Source organism: Zonotrichia leucophrys, unplaced genomic scaffold (assembly GCF_028769735.1).
Source record: "Zonotrichia leucophrys gambelii isolate GWCS_2022_RI unplaced genomic scaffold, RI_Zleu_2.0 Scaffold_100_160040, whole genome shotgun sequence".
Classification (NCBI taxonomy): Eukaryota; Metazoa; Chordata; class Aves; order Passeriformes; family Passerellidae; genus Zonotrichia; species Zonotrichia leucophrys.
In genome coordinates this window covers 55,001-72,751 of record NW_026992305.1, presented here as the reverse complement: position 1 = coordinate 72,751, position 17,751 = coordinate 55,001, and the positions used below count along the sequence as shown (strand labels likewise).

Below are 17,751 nucleotides of genomic sequence, written 5' to 3'. Positions count from 1 at the left end.
AACATCCCCATGTCCCCTGTCTATCCCCAATGTCCCTGTGTCCCCTGTCTGTCCCCATGTCCCTGTGTCCCCTGGCTGTCCCCATGTCCCTGGCTGTCCCCTGGCTGTACCCATGTTCTCATGTCCCTTTCTGTCCCCAGCTTCCCCATGTCCCCTGGCTGTCCCCATGTCCCTGTGTGTCCCCGTGTCCCCAGGCTGTCCCTGCTGTCCCCATGTGTCCCTCACCTGCCAATGATGCTCTTGATCTGCGAGTCCCTGTGTGTCCCTGTCCCTGTGTGTCCCCATGTCCCTCTGTCTCCCGGTGTCCCTGCTGTCCCCGTGTGTCCCTCGCCTGCTGAAGATGATCTTGATCTGTGGGTCCCTCTGTCCCTGTGTGTCCCCATGTCCCTGTCTGTTCACAGTGTCCCCTGTCTGTCCCTATGTCCCTGTGTCCCTGTATCCCCATATCCCTGTGTGTCCCCATGTTCCCATACCCTGTGTGTCCCTGTGTGTCCCCAGGGTGTCCCCGCTGTCCCCATGTGTCCCTCACCTGCTGAAGACAATCTTGATCTGAGTCCTCTTGTCCTGTTGTCCCAGTCCTGTCTGTCCATGTGTCCCTGTGTGTCCCCATGTCCCTGTGTGTCCCCATGTCCCGTGTCCCTGCTGTCCTGTTGTCCCATGTCCTGTTGTTCCCATGTGTCCTGTGTGTCCCCATGTCCCTGTGTGTCCCCATCTGTCCCCATGTCCCCAGGCTGTCCCCGTGTGTCCCTCACCTGCCAATGATGCTCTTGATCTGCGAGTCCCTGTGTGTCCCACTGTCCCTGTCTGTTCCCACGTCCCCATTGTCCCTGTCTGCCCCCATTGTCCCTGTGTGTCCCTGTACCCCATATCCCTCTCTGTCCCCATGTCCCCTGTGTGTCCCCATGTCCCCTCAATGTCCCCAGGCTCTCCCTGCTGTCCCTGTGTGTTCCTCACCTTCCAATGACGCTCTTGATCTGCGAGTCCCTGTGTGCCCCTGTGTGTCCCCATGTGCCTGTCTGTCCCCAGGTCCCCTGTTTCTCCCCATGTCCCCATGTCCCTGCAGTGTCCCCATGACCCTGTCTGTTCCTGTGTCCCCATGTCCCCAGGGTGTCCCCGCTGTCCCCGTGTGTCCCTCACCTGCCGATGATGCTCTTGCTCTGCGAGTCCCCATCTGTCCCCATGTGTCCCTGTGTGTCCCTGTGTGTCCCTGAACCCCCATGCCCCTGTTTGTCCCCATGTCCCTGTGTGTCCCCGCTGTCCCCGTGTGTCCTGCACCTGATGATGATGCTCTTGATCTGCGAGTCCCTGTGTGCCCCTGTCCCTTTGTGTACCCAATGTCCCCGTGTACCCTGTCTGTCCCCATGTCCCCTCGATGTCCCCATGTCCCCAGGGTGTCCCCGCTGTCCCCGTGTGTCCCTCACCTGCCAATGATGCTCTTGATCTGCGAGTCCCTGTGTGTCCCCATGTCCCTGTGTGTACCCAATGTCCCCCTGTCCCCTGTCTCTCCCCTCGATGTCCCTGTGTCCCCAGGCTGTCCCCGCTGTCCCCGTGTGTCCCTCACCTGCCGATGATGCTCTTGATCTGCGAGTCCCTGTGTGCCCCTGTCCCTTTGTGTCCCTGTCTGTCCCCATGTCCCCATGTCTCTGTCTGTCCCCGTGTGTCCCTCACCTGCCAATGATGCTCTTGATCTGCGAGTCCCTGTGTGTCCCTGTGTGTCCCCATGTCCCCCATCTGTCCCCGTGTCCCCAGGGTGTCCCCGCTGTCCCCGTGTGTCCCTCACCTGCCGATGATGCTCTTGATCTGCGAGTCCCTGTGTGCTCCTGTCCCTTTGTGTCCCTGTCTGTCCCCATGTCCCCATGTCTCTGTCTGTCCCCGTGTCCCCAGGGTGTCCCCGCTGTCCCCGTGTGTCCCTCACCTGCCGATGATGCTCTTGATCTGCGAGTCCTTCTCCTGCTGCTGCTGCCGGAGCCGTTTCTCGCTGAGCTCCAGGCGCTGCTGGTACTGCAGGAGGATGCGGCTGGTCTGCTCCTCCTGCGTCACCAGGCGCCGCTCGTACTCCTCCAGCTTGCGGTTGGACATGTGCAGCCGCTCCTTCAGCGAGTGGATCTCCTCCTCGTACTCCTTCACCTGCCAAAGGGACACTGCAGGGCCCTGGCCGCACCTGGGCACACCTGGGAACCCCTACACCCCGCTATGGGCACACCTGGGCACAGCTATGGGCACACCTGTCACACCTGGGCACAGCTGGGCACAGCTATGGGCACACCTGTCACACCCCCCTGTCCCTGTGCAGCCGCTCCTTCAGCGAGTGGATCTCCTCCTCGTACTCCTTCACCTGCCAAAGGGACACTGCAGGGCCCTGGCCGCACCTGGGCACACCTGGGCACACCTGGGTACAGCTACAACCCCGCTATGGGCACACCTGTCACACCTGGGCACAGCTATGGGCACACCTGGACACACCTGGGTACAGCTACAACCCTGCTATGGGCACACCTGTCACACCTGGGCACAGCTATGGGCACACCTGGACACACCTGGGTACAGCTACAACCCTGCTATGGGCACACCTGTCACCCCTGTCACACCTGGGCACAGCTATGGGCACACCTGTCACACCTGGGCACACCTGGGTACAGCTACAACCCCGCTATGGGCACACCTGTCACACCTGGGCACAGCTATGGGCACACCTGTCACCCCCTGTGCCTGTGCAGCCGCTCCTTCAGCGAGTGGATCTCCTCCTCGTACTCCTTCACCTGCCAAAGGGACACTGCAGGGCCCTGGCCGCACCTGGGCACACCTGGGAACCCCTACACCCCGCTATGGGCACACCTGTCACACCTGTCACACCTGGGTACAGCTATAACCCTGCTACGGGCACACCTGTCACCTCTGTTACACCGGGCACAGCTATGGGCACACCTGTCACACCCCCCTGTCCCTGTGCAGCCGCTCCTTCAGCGAGTGGATCTCCTCCTTGTACTCCTTCACCTGCCAAAGGGACACTGCAGGGCCCTGGCCACACCTGGGCACAGCTGGGCACAGCTACAACCCTGCTACGGGCACACCTGTCACACCTGGGCACAGCTATGGGCACACCTGTCACACCTGTCACCCCCCTGTCCCTGTGCAGCCGCTCCTTCAGCGAGTGGATCTCCTCCTCGTACTCCTTCACCTGCCAAAGGGACACTGCAGGGCCCTGGCCGCACCTGGGCACACCTGGGAACCCCTACACCCCGCTATGGGCACACCTGGACACAGCTATGGGCACACCTGTCACACCTGGGCACAGCTACAACCCTGCTACGGGCACACCTGTCACACCTGGGCACAGCTATGGGCACACCTGTCACACCCCCCTGTCCCTGTGCAGCCGCTCCTTCAGCGAGTGGATCTCCTCCTCGTACTCCTTCACCTGCCTAAGGGACACTGCAGGGCCCTGGGCACACCTGGGCACACCTGGGGACGCCTTGGTAAAGCTACAACCCTGCTAGGGCACACCTGGGGACACCTGACACACCTGGATCTCCTCCTCATACTCCTCCACCTGCCACAGGGTACACCTGGGCACACCTGGGCACACCTATGGTACCTGGTGACACCTGTGCACACCTGACACACCTGGATGTCCTCCTTGTACTCCTCCACCTGCCACAGGGCACACCTGGGCACACCTGGCACAACTGAGATCCACCAGCATCATCACCTGAGGTGCATGGGGTCATCTCGTGGAGCCTGCACACCTGGGCACACCTGGAGCCTGCACACCTGGGCACACCTGGATCCCTGCACACCTGGATCCCTGCACACCTGGATCCCTGCACACCTGAGCTCCACCAGGACCATCCCCTGGATCCCTGAACACCTGGGCACACCTGGATATTGGAATATCTGCATACCTGGATCCCTGCGCGCCTGAACATCTACACACCTGAGCTCCACCAGCATTGTCTGGTGGATCCCTGCACACCTGGACACACCTCAGCACACCTGAGCACACCTGAACCTGTCACACCTGGGTACACCTGAGCACACCTGTGGCACTCACACCTGAGCACACCTGGATCCCTCACACATCTGTACCACTCACACCTGGGCACACCACCTGAGCACACCTGGGCACACCTGGGTCACTCACACCTGAGTCCCTACCCGGTCCAGCCGGCTCTCGTCCATGGACTTGGAGCGCTCCTTGAGCTTGTACCCCTCACACCTGGATCCCTGCACACCTGGGCACACCTGGGCACACCTGTACCAGTCACACCTGTCCCATTCACACCTGTGCACTCACATCTGAGTCCCTACCCGGTCCAGCCGGCTCTCGTCCATGGACTTTGAGTACTCCTTGAGCTTGTACCCCTCACACCTGGGCACACCTGGGTCACTCACACACCTGTACCAATCACACACCTGTATCAGTCACACCTGGGCACACCTGTACCAATCACACACCTGAGCACACCTCTACACTCACACCTGAGTCCCTACCCAGTCCAGCCGGCTCTCATCCAAGGACTTGGAGCACTCCTTGAGCTTGTACCCCTCACACCTGGATCCCTCACACACCTGTACCAGTCACACACCTGAGCACACCTGTATCAGTCACACCTGAGCACACCTGTGCATTCACACCTGGGTCCCTACCCGGTCCAGCCGGCTCTCGTCCATGGACTTGGAGCACTCCTTGAGCTTGTACCCCTCACACCTGGATCCCTCACACACCTGTATCAGTCACACACCTGGGCACACTTGGATCAGTCACACCTGGGCACACCTCTATCATTCAGTCACACCTGGGCACACCTCTACACTCACACCTGAGTCCCTACCCAGTCCAGCCGGCTCTCATCCAAGGACTTGGAGCACTCCTTGAGCTTGTACTCCTCGAGCTTGTACTCCTCACACCTGGATCCCTGCACACCTGGGCACACCTGGATCACTCACACACCTGGATCCCTCACACACCTGTACCAGTCACACACCTGGACACACCTGTATCATTCAGTCACACCTGTCCCATTCACACCTGTGCACTCACACCTGAGTCCCTACCCAGTCCAGCCAGCTCTTGTCCATGGACTTGGAGTACTCCTTGAGCTTGTACCCCTCACACCTGGGCACACCTGTATCACTCACACACCTGTACCAATCACACACCTGAGCACACCTGTACACACACACACCTGAGTCCCTACCCAGTCCAGCTGGCTCTCGTCCATGGACTTTGAGTACTCCTTAAGCTTGTACCCCTCATACCTGGGTCACTCACACACCTGTACCAATCACACACCTGATCACATCTGTACCTGTCACACCTGTCCCAGTCACACCTGTGGCAGTCACACCTGAGTCCCTACCCGGTCCAGCCGGCTCTTGTCCATGGACTTGGAGCACTCCTTGAGCTTGTACCCCTCACACCTGGATCCCTCACACACCTGTACCACTCACACCTGGGCACACCTGTACCAGTCACACCTGAGCACACCTGGATCCCTCACACATCTGTGTCAGTCACACCTGGGCACACCTGTACCAGTCACACCTGTACCCTCACACCTGGGTTCCTCACACACCTGTACCAATCACACACCTGTATCAGTCACACACCTGAGCACACCTGATCACACCTGTGGCACTCACACCTGGGTCCCTACCCGTTCCCGCTGGCTCTCGTCCATGGACTTGGAGCACTCCTTGAGCTTGTACCCCTCACACCTGGATCCCTCACACACCTGTATCACTCACACACCTGGATCCCTCACACACCTGTACCAATCACATACCTGAGCACACCTGTATCAGTCACACCTGTCCCAGTCACACCTGGGTCACTCACACCTGAGTCCCTACCCGGTCCAGCCGGCTCTCGTCCATGGACTTGGAGCACTCCTTGAGCTTGTACCCCTCACACCTGGGCACACCTGGGTCCCTCACACACCTGTACCAATCACACACCTGTATCACTCACACACCTGTCCCAGTCACACCTGTGGCAGTCACACCTGCCCTACCCGGTCCAGCCGGCTCTCGTCCATGGACTTGGAGTACTCCTTGAGCTTGTACTCCTCACACCTGGATCCCTCACACACCTGTATCGGTCACACACCTGGGCACACCTGGGTCACTCACACACCTGTATCAGTCACACACCTGGGCACACCTGGATCACTCACACAGCTGGGCACACCTGTATCATTCAGTCACACCTGGGCACACCTGTGCACTCACACCTGCCCTACCCGGTTCAGCCGGCTCTCGTCCATGGACTTGGAGCACTCCTCGAGCTTGTACCCCTCACACCTGGATCCCTGCATACCTGGGCACACCTGGGTCACTCACACACCTGAGCACACCTGGGTCACTCACACCTGAGTCCCTACCCGTTCCTGCTGGCTCTCGTCCATGGACTTGGAGCACTCCTTGAGCTTGTACTCCTCACACCTGGATCCCTCACACACCTGTATCAGTCACACACCTGAGCACACCTGTATCAGTCACACCTGGGCACACCTGTATCAGTCACACCTGGGCACACCTGTGGCAGTCACACCTGCCCTACCCGGTCCAGCCGGCTCTCGTCCATGGACTTGGAGTACTCCTTGAGCTTGTACTCCTCGCGCTCGATGTGCGCGCTCTCGATGTCGGCCGACAGGTGCGGCATGTTGGACACCCAGGCCACCGTGCGCTCCGACGCCGGCAGCACCGGGTTCAGCGTCGACGGCGTCTGCGACGCCTGCGGGGACACCGGGGGACAGCGGGGACATGGGGACATCAGGGACATGGGGACAGGGACATCGGGGACATGGGGACATCAGGGACAGCCCAGGGACATGGGGACAGTGAGGGGACATGGGGACAGTGAGGGACATGGGGACAGTGAGGGGACATGGGGACACACAAGGGACATGGGGACAGTGAGGGACATGGGGATAGTGAGGGACATGGGGACAGGGAGGGACATGGGGACAGTGAGGGACATGGGGACATCAGGGACAGGGAGGGGACATGGGGACAGTGAGGGACATGGGGACACACAAGGGACATGGGGACAGTGAGGGACATGGGGACATCGGGGACATGGGGACAGCCCAGGGACATGGGGACAGTGAGGGACATGGGGACAGGGAGGGACATGGGGACAGGGAGGGACATGGGGACAGTGAGGGACATGGGGACACACAAGGGACATGGGGACAGTGAGGGACATGGGGACAACCCAGGGACATGGGGACAGCCCAGGGACATGGGGACAGTGAGGGGACATGGCAGCACAGGGACAGTGAGGGGACACAGGAACACCAAGGGGACACACAGGGGACATCAGGGACATGGGGACAGGAAGGGACATGGGGACAGGGACAGGGAGGGGACACGGGGACAGGGAGGGGCATGGAGACACATGGACATAGGGACAGTGGGGACACAGTGACAGTGAAGGGACAGTGAGGGGACATTGGAGACAGACATGGGGACAGTGAAGGGAAACGGGGACAGGGAGGGGACACACGGGGGACATGAGGGGACACGGGGACATCAGGGGAATAGGGGGATATGGGGACAGTGAGGGGACAGCGTGGGGACATGGGGGACATCCAGAGGACACAGAGGGGACACAGGGACAGCGTGGGGATAAGGGGACAGCATGGGGACATAGGAACAGTGAGGGGACAGGGAGAGGACACAGGGACATGGGGACACAGGGACAGGGAGGGGACATGGGGACACCGAGAGGACACAGGGACACAGGGGGACACCAAGAGGACAGTGTGGGGACAGCATGGGGACAATGTGGCAACACCAAGACAGTGAGGGGACAGTGTGGGGACACAATGGGGGGACAATGGGGACAGGGGACAGTGAGAGGACATGGGGACAGTGGGACACAGGGACAGTGAGGGGGTATGGAGACAGTGCGGGGACACGGGGACAGTGAGGGGACAGGGAGGGGATACAGGGATACCAAAGGGACATGGGGACAGTGGGGACATGGCGACACCCAGGGGACACAAAGGGACAGGGAGGGGACACAGGGACAGTGGGGAATATGGGGATATGGAAGAGATGGCAGACACGGGGACCACAGGGGTAAAGGGGGACATTGGGGACACCGGGCAGGCATGGGGACACGGGGATGTGGGGACACAGGAGGACGGGGGGGGACACAGGGGGACACAAAGATGAGTTCGGTTCCCCCCTTCACCACCCTGTCCCCAGCGTGTCCCCGTGTCCCACATGCCAGTGTCCCCATGTCCCTCCAGTGCCCCCATAATGTCCCCATAACCCCCCATGTCCCCCAGTGTCCCCCAGTGTCCCCATGCCCCCACACCTCCCAACGCCCCACACATCCCCCATATCCCCCACCCCAAAGTCTCCAATGTCCCCAAAGTCCCTCACGCCCCCCAATGTCCCGCATGTCCCCAATCTCCCTCCACGTCCCCACTGTCCTCAATGTCCCCCACACCCCCCAATGTCCCCAATCTCCCCATGTCCCCCAGTGTCCTCAGTGTCCCCATGTTCCACATGTCCTCACCCACGTATCCCCCCACATCCCCACTGTCCCCACCCCTCCACTGTCCCCTCTCTCCCCGCTGTCCCCTCTCCTGTCCCCGCTGTTGTCCCCTTTGTCCCCTCTCTCCCTGCAATGCCCTCAGTCCCCGCGCTGTCCCCGCCGCTGTCCCCTCTGTCCCCACTGTCCCCTCTATTCCTCCTGTCCCCACCACTGTTCCCTGTGTCCCCTCTGTTCCCACTGTCCACTCTGTCCCCAGTGTCCCCGCTGTCCCTCCTCTCCTCTGTCCCCCCTGTCCCCGCCGCTGTCCCTGGTGCTGTCCCTGGTGTTGTGCCTTCTGTCCCCGCAGCTGTTGCCTCTGTCCCCTCTGTCCCCTGTATCCCCCCTCAGTCCCCGCTGCTGTCCCCGCGCTGTCCCCTTTGCTGTCCCCGCGCTGTCCCCTCTCTCCCTGCAATCCCCTCTCTTCCCCCTGTCCCCTCTGTCCCCTCTATCCCACTCCGTCCCCTTTGCTGTCCCCTCTGTCCCTGCACTGTCCCTTTGCTGTCCCCTCTGTCTCCGTTGTTCCCTTTGCTGTCCCCTTTGCTGTCCCCTTTGCTGTCCCCGCTCTGTCCCCTCTGTCCCCCCTTTGCTGTCCCCTTTGCTGTCCCCACGCTGCCCCCGCTGTCCCCCTTGGCTGTCCCCTTACCTGCTTGGTGACGGGCGGTTTCATGCCGGCCACCGAGGCCTCCTTGGCCAGCGAGGGCTGGCGGGAGCGGGCCGGGCCGTAGGCGGGCTCGGGCGATGCCAGCAGGTTCCCGCTGGCCGGGCGCGGCTTCTGGGGCACCCCCAGCGCCTGGGGCCCCCCGCCCCCCTTCCCCGCCCGCGACCCCCGCGGGGTGGGCGGCGGGGGCGCCCCGATGGTGATCTGGGGCGGCGCCAGCGTGTCCTGGAGCGACAGCTGCCTGCGCCCGAAGTCGCCTCCGGGCCGCCCGAACTCGTCGCTGTAGCTGTGGCTGTGCGTGATGTGTTTTTGGGGAGGGGTCGCCAGCTCCTCGCTCTTGCTGTAGCCGTGCAGCGGCGGCGGGGCCACTCCCCCCACGTAGTGTCCCCCGTCCGGCGGGCCGCCCCCCTCGCCCCTCCCGCCGCCGCCGCCGCCGCCTCCTCCGGGCCCGTCGGGGCCGCGCAGGGGCCCGTCGGCGGCCAGGTGGAAGAGCGGGTTCTGGAAGGAGAGCGGCACCCGCAGCTGCGGCCCGCCGGGCTCGGGCACGCCCAGGCGCGGCGGGGCCAGGCTGGAGGCGCTGCCCTGCGAGAGCCGCCCGGGCCGCAGCCCCCCTTGGCCCGCGCCCCCCGGCGCCGCGCCCCCGGCCAGCAGCTCGGCCGGCAGGCTGGGGATGCTGTCCACGCGTCCGTCCTGCAGGTCCAGCATGGAGACGCTCTTGCCCACGCCCAGCGCGCCGCCGCGGCCGCCCTCGGGCTCGGTGAGGTCCGAGCTGCTGGTGCAGTAGGCGGGCGAGGAGCGGGCGAGCGGCGGGCGGCTCAGCACCAGCACCTCCGGCGGACCCTTCTCCTGCGGCGGCGACGGCAGGCGCGGCACGTCCATGGAGCTGCGGGACGGACGGACGGACCGATGGACGGACAGGGGAATGGACGGGGGAATGGACAGGGGTGAGGGTATGGGGGTGTTGGGTGGGATAGGGGGGTACGGGGATGTGGGGCGGGATGTACGGGATGGGGGTTACGGGATGTGGGGATATTGGGAGATGTGGGTGTGGGAATAGGGGGATGTGGGGCGGGATGGGGGTACGGGTATTGGGGGTGTGTGGGTGGGGTGGATGTGGTCCAGGGATGTGGGGCGGGATAGGGGTATGGGGATGTGGGTATGATGATGTACAGTGGGATGGGGGGTATGGGTGGGATGTAGGGTATGGGTTAATGGGATATGGGGTAAAGGGATGGGGATGGGATGTGGGGTGGGATGTGGGTGCGATGGGGGTAGGGGATGTGGGGTACGGGATGGGGGTGGGATGTGGGCAGGATAAGGGTATGGGATATGGGGATATTGGGGGATGTGGGGTGGGATGGGGGTGCGATGGGGGTACGGGGATGGGGGGTGGGATGTGGGGCAGGATAGGGGTATGGGATATGGGGAATGGGGGATGTGGGTGGGATGGGGGGTGGGATATGGGTGAGATGGGGATATGGTATGGGATATTGGGGGGTACGTGGGGTGGGAAGTGGGTACAGGAGTGTGGGGTACGGGGATATGGGGTGGGGTGTGGGGTATGAGGATGTGGGGTACCGGGATGTGGGGCAGGATGTACGGCCGGATGGGGAGTATGGAGGTATGAGGATATGGGGTAAAAGGATGGGAAGTGGGATGTGGGGTGGGAAGTGGGGTATGGGGATTATGGGGATGCGGGGTGGGATATGGGGAAGGATGTGGGGTACGGGCACATGGAATATGGGGTTGTGGAGTATGGGGATATGGGGTATGGGGATATGGGGTGGGCAACGTGGGATGGGGAGGGGGGAAATGGGGTGAGAGATATGGGGTGGGGATGGGGGATATGGGATATGGGATATGGGATATGGGATATGGGATATGGGATATGGGATGGGGAATATGGGACGAGGAGTGGGATTGGGATACAGGAGGGGGATACAAGGTAGGATAGGGATGGGGATATGGGATATGGGATGTGGTATATGGGATGTGGGATATGGGATATGGGATCTGGGATCTGGGATATGGGATATGGGATGGATGTGGGGTATGGGATATGGGATATGGGATATGGATGTGGCATAGTGGATGTGGGATGGGATATGGGATGGGATATGGGATATGGGATATGGGATATGGGATATGGGATATGGGATATGGGATGTGGCATATGGGATATGGGATGAGGATATGGCAAGGGGTGGAGGGACATGGGATTAGAGACAGGGATGAGGGGACATGGGAGGATACATGGGATGTGGGATGGGATATGGAATTGAGATGGGGTATGGGGATATGGGGTGGGGAGATGGGATATGAGATATGGGATGTGGGATATGGGACAGGGGATGGGATATGGGATGGGGCGATAGCAAGGGATGGAGGGGACATGGGATTGGGACAGGGGATGAGGGGACACGGGATACGGGATGGGATACGGGATGGGATATGGGATGGGGAGATGGGATGGGGATATGGGGTGGGATACGGGATATGGGGATATGGGATGGGGCGATAGCGAGGGATGGAGGGGACGTGGGATTGGGGACAGGGGACACGGGATGCGGGATGGGGAGCACACACACACCGGGGGTGAGGGCGGTTGGACACGGCCCCAAATCCATCTCTGGGATCGCTGTCCCGCTGCTGTCCCTGTCCCGTCCCATCCCCGCCTGTCCCACTCCCATCCCAAATGTTCCCGTCCCCATCCCTGTCCCTGATCCCAGTTTCATCCCCACCCCAATCCCAATCACGATCTCCATCCTGATCCCAAACCCCAATCTCCAGTTCCCAAACCCCAAGTTCCAAATCCCAATTCCCAAAACGCAAAACCCAAACACAAGATCCCAATTCCCAAATCCCAAATATCATTCTAATCCCAAATCCCAATTCCCAAACCCAAATCCCAATCCCAAATTCCAAATCCAAAACCCCAATTCCCATTTCTGAAACCCCAATTTCCCAAGTCCCAAACCCCAAATCCCCCAAACTCCAAATCCCAAACCCCAATTTCCAAATCCCCAAACTCCAAATCCCAAACCCCAAATCCCCCAATTCTCAAATCCAAACCCCAAATCCCCAGAACCCCAAACCCCAAATCCCCAAACTCCAAATCCCAAACCCCAAATCCCCCAATTCCCAAATCCAAACCCCAAACCCCAAAAATCCCAAATTCCCAAATCCCAAACCCCAAACCCCAAATTCCCAGGCCCCGCCCCTCACCTGTTGAGCCCCCGGACCATGTAGGACTGGAGATCCACGGAGCTGTGGGACAGGTGAGGGACAGGTGAGACCCCGGTGTGACCCAGGTGACACCCCCAGGTGAGACCTGGGGACACCTGGGACAGGTGGGGACACCAGGGGGATAAGGGGGGGGACAGATGACATTCCCAGGGACACCTGGGACAGGTAGGGGACATGGGGGTACACCAAGGGGGATAGGTCACACCCCCAGGTGAGACCTGGGGACACCTGTGACAGGTGATGACACCCAGGGGGACACAGGGGGGGACAGGTGACACCTACAGGTGAGACCCAGGGACACCTGTGACAGGTGATGGCACCCAGGGGGACACAGGGGGGGACAGGTGACACCCCCAGGTGAGACCTGGGGACACCTGGGACAGGTGGGGACATGGGGGGGACACCGGGGGGGACAGGTGAGACCCTCAGGGACACCTGGGACAGGTGGAGACACCACACCAGGGGGACAGAGGGGAGGACAAGTGACTCTGCCGGGGACACCTGGGACAGGTGGGAAACACCAGAGGGACCCTGGGTGGGACAGGGGGGGACACCAGAGCAGGACAGGTGACACCCCCAGGTGAGATCCTCGGGGACACCCGAGGGACACTGGGTGGGACAGGTGGGGACATGGAGGGACACCAGGAGGACAGTGGGAGGGACACGTGGGACCTCAGGTGACACCCAGGGACACCAAGGGAACATGGATGTGGGGGGGGGACAGGTGAGAGACCCAGGTGAGACCCAGGGACACCTGGGACAGGTGGAGACACCAGGGGGACACTGGGGGGGGACAGGTGACACTCCCAGGGACACCTGGGACAGGTGAGGACATGGAGGGACACTGGGGGGGACAGGTGACACCCTTGGGACAGGTGGGGGAACACCAGAGCAGGACAGGTGACACCCCCAGATAAGACCCCTGGGGACACCTGGGACAGGTGGGGACACTGGGAGGACACTGGGGCAGGACAGGTGAGACCCCAGGTGAGACCAGGTGAGACAGGGCAACACCTTGGCCACGTAACAGTACACGACAGGGGGTCAAAAGTGGGTGGGGCCACCCCAGGTGACGCCAGGTGAGACCTTGGCCACAGAACCAGACGCTATGGGGGGTTACAGGTGAGACCAAGGGCCACCAGGTGAGACCAGGTGAGATGGAGGGGTCACCTTGGCTGCACAAGGGGACATGGGGGAGGGTGACAGGTGGATAGGGTCACCCCGGGTGAGGCCAGGTGAGACCTTGGCAACAAAAGGGGACACAAGGAGGGGGTGACAGGTGAGAGTGAGTGCCACCTGGTGAGGCCAGGTGAGACAGGGGAACACCTTGGCCACATAACAGCACACAATGGGGGGGTCACAGGTGGGTGAGGCCAGCCCAGGTGAGACCGGGTGAGACAGGGGAGCACCTTGGCCACACAACCAGACACAGCTGGGTGGGTCACAGGTGGTTCAAGCCACCCCAGGTGAGGCCAGGTGAGACCTTGGCCACACAAGCGGACACAACGGATGGGTCACAGGTGGGTGGGGCCAGCCCAGGTGAGGCCAGGTGAGAAAGGGGGACACCTCGGCCACACAACAGGCCACCCCAGGTGAGACCAGGTGAGACCAGGTGAGACAGGGGGACACAGAAGGGGGTCACACCTGGGTGGGGCCAGCCCAGGTGAGGCCAGGTGAAAAAGGGGGACACCTCGGCTGCACAACAGGACACGCCAGGTGAGTGGGGCCACCCCAGGTGAGACCAGGTGAGACCAGGTGAGACAGGAGGACACTTTGACCACACAACCAGACACAACTGGGGGAGTGACAGGTGGGTGGGGCCGCCCCAGGTGAGACCAATGGTCACCAGGTGGGACAGGAGGACACTTTGGCCACACAAGGGGACACGACGGGAGGGCGTGGCCGGGCGGGTGCGCTCACCTGTTGAGGTCGCGCACCAGGTAGGGCTGCAGGTCGGCCGAGGGCCCGCGCAGCACCAGCCCCTTGGGCGGCAGCCGCTCGCCCTGGCTGGGCTGGCGCTGCAGGTGAGGGTTCCGCAGCGCCACGCTGATGTCCGTCAGCAGGCGGGGCAGCGGGCCCAGCTTCAGCAGCGCCTCCTGCAGACAGGTGAGGGCACCTGAGTGCACCTGGGCACACCTGGGAGCACCTGAGTGTGCCTGGGACCTTATCTAGGGTAACCTCACTGACTGCAATGGGGCCCAGCTTCAGCAGCGCCTCCTGTGGGACAGGTGAGAGCACCTGAGCACACCTGAGCAAACCTGAGAGCACCTGAGTGTGCCTGGAACCTCAACTAGAGCAACCCCAATGACTGCAATGGGGCCCAGCTTCAGCAGCGCCTCCTGCGGGACAGGTGAGGGCACCTGAGTGCACCTGGGCACACCTGAGAGCACCTGAGTGTGCCTGGGACCTTATCTAGGGTAACCTCACTGACTGCAATGGGGCCCAGCTTCAGCAGCGCCTCCTGTGGCTCTGCTGAACAGACAGTGAGTGCACCTGGGCACACCTGGAACCTCAACTAGAGCAACCCCAATCACTGTAATGGAACTCAGCTTCAGCAGCGCCTCCTGTGGGGACAGGTGAGCACACCTGAGTGCACCTGAGTGCCCCTGGAGACACCTGAGTGCACCTGGGACCTTATCTAAGGGAACCCCAATGCCTGCAATGGGGCCCAGCTTCAGCAGAGCCTCCTGCGGGGACAGGTGAGGGCACCTGAGTGCACCTGGGCACACCTGAGTGCACCTGAGAGCACCTGGGCACACCTGGAACCTCAACTAGAGCAACCCCAATCACTGCAATGGGACCCAGCTTCAGCAGCGCTTCCTGCAAGGGGACAGGTGAGAGCACCTGAGTGCACCTGAGCACACCTGGGGGACACCTAAGTGTGCCTGGGCACACCTAGGACGTTATCTAAGGGAATCCCAATGACTGCAATGGGACCCAGCTTCAGCAGAGCCTCCTGCAAAGGACTGGTGTGAGCACCTGAGTGTACCTGGGGACACCTGAGTGCACCTGGGCACACCTGGAACCTCAACTAGAGCAACCCCAATCACTGCAATGGGACCCAGCTTCAGCAGCGCCTCCTAGGGACAGGTGAGGGCACCTGAGTGCACCTGGGCACACCTGGAGACACCTGAGCACACCTGGGAGCACCTGAGTGCACCTGAGACCTTATCTAGGGTAACCTCACTGACTGCAATAGGGCGCAGCCTCAGCAGCGCCTCCTGTGGGCAGGTGAGAGCACCTGAGCACACCTGGGAACATCTGAGTGTGCCTGGGGGCACCTGGGACCTTACCTATGGGTACCCCATTGATTTCCCAGTCACTGCAACGGGGCCCAGCTTCAGCAGCGCCTCCTGCGGGACAGGGGAGCACACCCTGGGGGCACCTGAGAGCACCTGAGCACACCTGGAACCTCATGCAGGGGAACCCCAATGACTGCAACAGGACCCAGCTTCAGCAGCGCCTCCTGTGGGGCAGGTGAGAGCACCTGAGTGCACCTGAACACACCTAGGGGCACCTGAGCACACCTGGAAACACCTGAGAGCTCCTGAGCAAACCTGAGTGCACCTGGGAACACCTGAGCACACCTGGAACCTCATGCAGGGGAACCCCAATGACTGCAACAGGGCCCAGCTTCAGCAGCGCCTCCTGCAGAGGGCACTCAGCACACCTGGGCACACCTGGGCACACCTGAGGATGCCTGGGCACACCTGGGGAGCTCACCTGAGCAGCTGGGAGCCTGAGGACCTCACCTGGGGGGACCCCAGGAAGATCCTATGGTGGGACATGGATAGGGGGACACCTGAGGAGGCTGGAGGGTGTCACCCTGCCCATGGCCGCACTCCAGGTGAGGCTGTGCCCGCACAGGTGAGGCTCTCATGGCACAGGTGAGGCCGTGGCTGCCCAGGTGTGCCCAGGTGCCTTACCTTGCTGAGCTGGCTCATGACCTCCCAGAGCAGAATGTGCACCATGTCCATCCCCATGGCCACCCCCCAAGGTGTGCCCCAGGTGAGGCTGTGCCCACACAGGTGAGGCCATGGCTGCACAGGTAAGGCCATGGCGGGTTCCCCAGGTGTGCCCAGGTGCGTTACCTTGCTGAGCTGGCTCATGACCTCCCACAGCAGCTCAGGTAGGATGTCCCTCCCCATGGCCACCCCCAGGTGACACTGTGCCCACACAGGTGAGGCTGTGGCTGCACAGGTGAAGTTCTCACCACACAGGTGAGGCTGTAGCTGCACAGGTGAGGTTCTCACCACACAGGTGAGGCCATGGTGGGTTCCCCAGGTGTGCCCAGGTGCGTTACCTTGCTGAGCTGGCTCATGACCTCCCAGAGCAGCGCGTGCAGCGTGGACAGCTCGCGGCCCAGGTCGATGTAGCCCTCGAAGCTGGTGCTGTTGGTGAGCGTGTCCAGGTTGGAGATCTCGTACAGGAACTGCTGCATGCTGGCCCACTCCAGCTCCAGGAACTCGTTCATGAACGCCATGTACTCCTCCTTGCTCCCGAACCTGCGCAGGTGGGCACAGGTGAGCCTGGGGCCAGCAGGTGGGCAGGGACACCCAACAGGTGAGGGCGGGGCTGGCAGGTGGGCAAGAACATCCCCAAGAGTGAAGGTAAGGCCAGTAGGTGGGAGGGAAGACCTCCAGCAGGTGAGGGCGGGGCTGGCAGGTGGGTGGGAACATTCCCCCCCAAAAGGTGAAGGTGGGGCAGGCAGGTGGGCAGGAATACCCCCAGGAGATGAGGGCGGGGCCGGCAGGTGGGCCCTGGCAGGTGAAGCGTGTCCCCAGTGTGAGGGTGGGGTGGGAGGTGGGACCTGGCAGGTGAGGGGTGGGGAAGGGTGGGAAGGGGGTTGTGCATTATCCATCATCATGTGTTGGCATCCATTGTCATCCATCATCATCATCATCATCATCATTGTCAACCATCATCATCCATCCATCATCATCCTTCCTCCATCATCATCCTTCATCCATTGTCATCCTCCATCATCAACCATCATCCATCATCATCTGTTGTCATCCATCATCATCATCATCATCAACCATCATCCATCCTTCATCATCCTTCATCCACTGTCATACTCCACCCATTGTCATCTCCCATCACCATCCATCATCATCCTTCATCGACTGTCATCATCATGAACCATCATCATCCTTCATCCATTCTCATCCTTTGTCTGTAATCATTGTTCATCCATCATCCTTCATCCATCATCATCCATCATCCATCCACCATCATCTGTCATCCGTCATCTGTCGTCATCCATCCTCCATCATCCATCATCATCATCATCCAT

General features: G+C 61.5%; 1 protein-coding gene and 1 long non-coding RNA gene across 10 annotated transcripts in view; both read right to left on the bottom strand.

The window, feature by feature from the left end:
• SYNGAP1 (synaptic Ras GTPase activating protein 1) overlaps nt 1-17,751 on the bottom strand; it is a 63,269-nt gene that overhangs the window by 10,315 nt on the left and 35,203 nt on the right. For 7 of the 9 annotated variants that reach the window (XM_064737723.1, XM_064737725.1, XM_064737726.1 and 4 more), the window contains 6 exons: nt 16,759-16,960; nt 14,376-14,551; nt 12,435-12,476; nt 9,195-10,092; nt 6,563-6,736; nt 3,338-3,418 (listed from right to left, as the gene is read on the bottom strand). In XM_064737723.1, coding sequence (XP_064593793.1) covers nt 3,353-3,418; nt 6,563-6,736; nt 9,195-10,092; nt 12,435-12,476; nt 14,376-14,551; nt 16,759-16,960 — 1,558 coding nt within the window. In that variant the 3' untranslated portion in view covers nt 3,338-3,352. Of the gene's footprint in view, nt 1-1,915; nt 2,128-3,337; nt 3,419-6,562; nt 6,737-9,194; nt 10,093-12,434; nt 12,477-14,375; nt 14,552-16,758; nt 16,961-17,751 lie in introns of those variants that run through there. The other 2 variants (XM_064737731.1, XM_064737724.1) reach the window with 2 other exon arrangements.
• On the bottom strand, nt 2,135-3,333 carry LOC135460799 (uncharacterized). The gene is made up of 5 exons (XR_010443300.1): nt 3,072-3,333; nt 2,836-2,895; nt 2,571-2,693; nt 2,267-2,453; nt 2,135-2,234 (listed from the first exon to the last, which is right to left on the bottom strand). It is a non-coding gene; the product is annotated as an uncharacterized LOC135460799 (long non-coding RNA).